Source organism: Ailuropoda melanoleuca, unplaced genomic scaffold, assembly GCF_002007445.2.
Source record: "Ailuropoda melanoleuca isolate Jingjing unplaced genomic scaffold, ASM200744v2 unplaced-scaffold11393, whole genome shotgun sequence".
Lineage (NCBI taxonomy): Eukaryota > Metazoa > Chordata > Mammalia > Carnivora > Ursidae > Ailuropoda > Ailuropoda melanoleuca.
Window position 1 is genome coordinate 1 of NW_023179830.1, and position 2,970 is coordinate 2,970.

Below are 2,970 nucleotides of genomic sequence, written 5' to 3' on the forward strand. Positions count from 1 at the left end.
TAGGGATGAGATATTGGAAAGTAATCAACAAAAACAAGTAATAATATTGGAAAATCTTGGCACTGAAGGTAGTGAATGCAGGTATAGAAAGGTAGAAAGGAAGGCGAGAGAGACAAGCCCAGGGCAAGAGAAGCAGGAATTGGTGGTGGTAATAAGTCAGGCTGATTGAAGAAACTAGCAGGACCATAGGCACCAGGTCATACAATATGTAAGCGGTATTCAATTGTAATATGAGTAGTCAGAGAGACTGAACTCATTTCTGGCATTTACTTATTTGACTTCTTGATTACGGGTCTTCCATTTCCTCAAAAATTGTGATTATTAATCATTCCAGTCAAAACTGCTGAATTCAGATTTTATCTGTGTGGACCTAGAGAAGATTGAAGGGGATGTGAAGTTCCCTAAGGACCAAAGTAGACTTTACGTGATAAGAAGAGACAAGTTTACTCTTTGAAGATGGGAAGTAATCTGTCTCTTGGACTGTAAATTCTCAGAACTGCATTTTGGTGAGTGGGGATTCTTGTCAAGTGATGGGCAAGTGGGATTTTGAGAGGTGGCTCATCTTTCTTACTTCAGAGATGTTTTTCTTGATCACGGAAGTACTGGAATCTATTGGGGGGAAATATATTTTCTCATTTGTTCTGAGTAGGAAAGATTTTGAATCAAGGTCACATGCTTTTCCTGACCATTATAGTTTTTGAGTTATCTTATTTTCTCTTGTTTTTGCTTTGAATCATGAGTTTCTACTCCCTCTTTCCTTATAGCACCTTTCTTTCTCTCTTTCTTTCTTTCTTTCTTTCTTTCTTTCTTTCTTTCTTTCTCTCTCTCTCTCTCTCTCTCTCTCTCTTTCTTTCTGTCCTTCTTTCTTTTCCTTTGGTAGAAGGCACCACACTCTAAATGACTGATCGGATCTGAAACTTAATAGAAAAAAGGTTTTGAATCTTTAATATCAAAGTCAGAGGCAATTTATTTTGCTTAAATTATATATTTTATTACAATAAGAACATTACATATAAAATTTCGTATTTCATTTTTATAATTTTTTAATTCAAAATTGTTATAATTAAGTCTATTTTAACCCATATTTAGCTCCTGGCAATGCTAGTCCAAGACCAGGCCTGTGGCCTCAACTATACAACCGGGGATATATCTGTAAGACCTGCTTATGCTAATAAATACTGCTGACCCATACTTGCCGGCATCCTCTAAAGATACCTCCTTGCGTGGTGTTCTAGTACTATTGAAAATCTATGTCGCTTAGGCAGAGCAAGGCATTGTGTGTAAATCACTACAGGAGTCATAAAACAAACAAACCAGCAAACAAACAAGCAAACAAAACAGGCCAATGTTAAGATCAGTAGCCCTAGCCAAGGAAATTCTAGAAGAAAATTATAGAATGAAAGATGTAAACTGGAACCATTTGTGTGTGTGTGTGTGTGTGTGTGTGTGCGTGTGCTGTACTTATAGTGTCTTTAGAAGAAGATTATCCATATTTAGAAAGGATGTCAATAGGTCTGCCTCTGAGAGGCAGAAGGAAATGTCCTTATGGTTGTAAAGTAGATATTTTGCTTAACTCACCATGCTCAGCAATGCAGTGAAGAAAGAGCAAAAATGTGGAGACGAAGAGAAGAGTGTTGACTAAAAGCACTGACGGTTCATTTGTTTTGTTTTGTTTTCCAGACTGAGATGCTGATCTCATCATTGCCCTCCGCACTGGAGTGGGATACTGAAATTGGGTTGTAGTTTAACAGTGAGCTCCATGGCAACCTTAAACTCCAGTAGTACCCTGTCCTCCACGTTCTATCTCACAGGTATCCCTGGCTATGAGGAATTTCACCACTGGATATCCATTCCATTCTGTGTCCTCTACCTTGTTGGAATAATGGGTAACTGCACCATCCTGCATATTGTCCGGACAGACCCCAGGCTCCACGAGCCCATGTACTACTTCCTGGCCATGCTCTCCCTCTCTGACATGGGCATGTCCATGCCCACAATGATATCACTCTTCAGGGTGCTGTGGTCCATTTCCAGGGAAATCCAGTTCAACACCTGTGTGGTCCAAATGTTTTTTATTCACACTTTCTCCTTCACAGAATCGTCTGTGCTCTTGGCCATGGCCTTTGACTGCTATGTGGCTATCTGCCACCCTCTACGATATGCTACCATTCTCACCCCAAGACTTATCAGTAAAATTGGAATTGCAGCCCTGCTTAGGAGTGCCTTTGCCATGACTCCGNTTCCACTTCTGGTCCGGCTGGCCTTCTTTCCTTTCTGCCATTCGCACATCCTTTCTCATTCCTATTGTCTGCACCAGGACATGATTCGCCTTGCCTGTGCTGACACCATGTTTAATGTTATATATGGATTGGTTCTGATCACTGTGCTGTGGGGCATGGACTCTCTGGGTATTTTTGTGTCTTATATGTGCATCCTTCACTCAATATTAAGAATTACATCGCGTGACGGGAGGCTTAAGGCTCTCAACACGTGTGCATCCCACATCTGTGCTGTACTCATCCTTTATGTGCCTATGATAGGGCTTTCTATTGTCCATCGTTTTGCCAAACACTCCTCCCCACTCATCCATGTCTTCATGGCTCACGTCTACTTATTGGTTCCACCTGTGCTCAATCCCATCATCTACAGTGTGAAGACCAAGCAGATCCGCCAAGGAGTCCTCCACCTGCTTTTCCCCACAAAAATCAGTTCTGTTATGATGTAGGCATGTCCTCAAGGCAATGATGGCATCAACTAAATGGTTTAAACACGTACTGATTTGTCTGCTCTAGGTTTGTTTGCNACATCGTGTGAGGGGAGGCTTAAGGCTCTCAACACGTGTGCATCCCACATCTGTGCTGTACTCATCCTTTATGTGCCTATGATAGGGCTTTCTATTGTCCATCGTTTTGCCAAACACTCCTCCCCACTCATCCATGTCTTCATGGCTCACGTCTACTTATTGGTTCC

The 2,970-nt window shown here is 41.5% G+C and overlaps 1 protein-coding gene across 1 annotated transcript; it reads left to right on the forward strand.

The window, feature by feature from the left end:
- Positions 1–1,659: 1,659 nt before the first annotated feature.
- LOC117797727 (olfactory receptor 51L1-like) lies at positions 1,660–2,734 on the forward strand. Its single transcript, XM_034650183.1, has one exon. It carries the CDS (start codon positions 1,760–1,762, stop codon positions 2,723–2,725), a length of 966 nt encoding a protein of 321 aa, XP_034506074.1. The 5' UTR covers positions 1,660–1,759; the 3' UTR covers positions 2,726–2,734.
- The last annotated feature ends 236 nt before the right edge of the window (positions 2,735–2,970 follow it).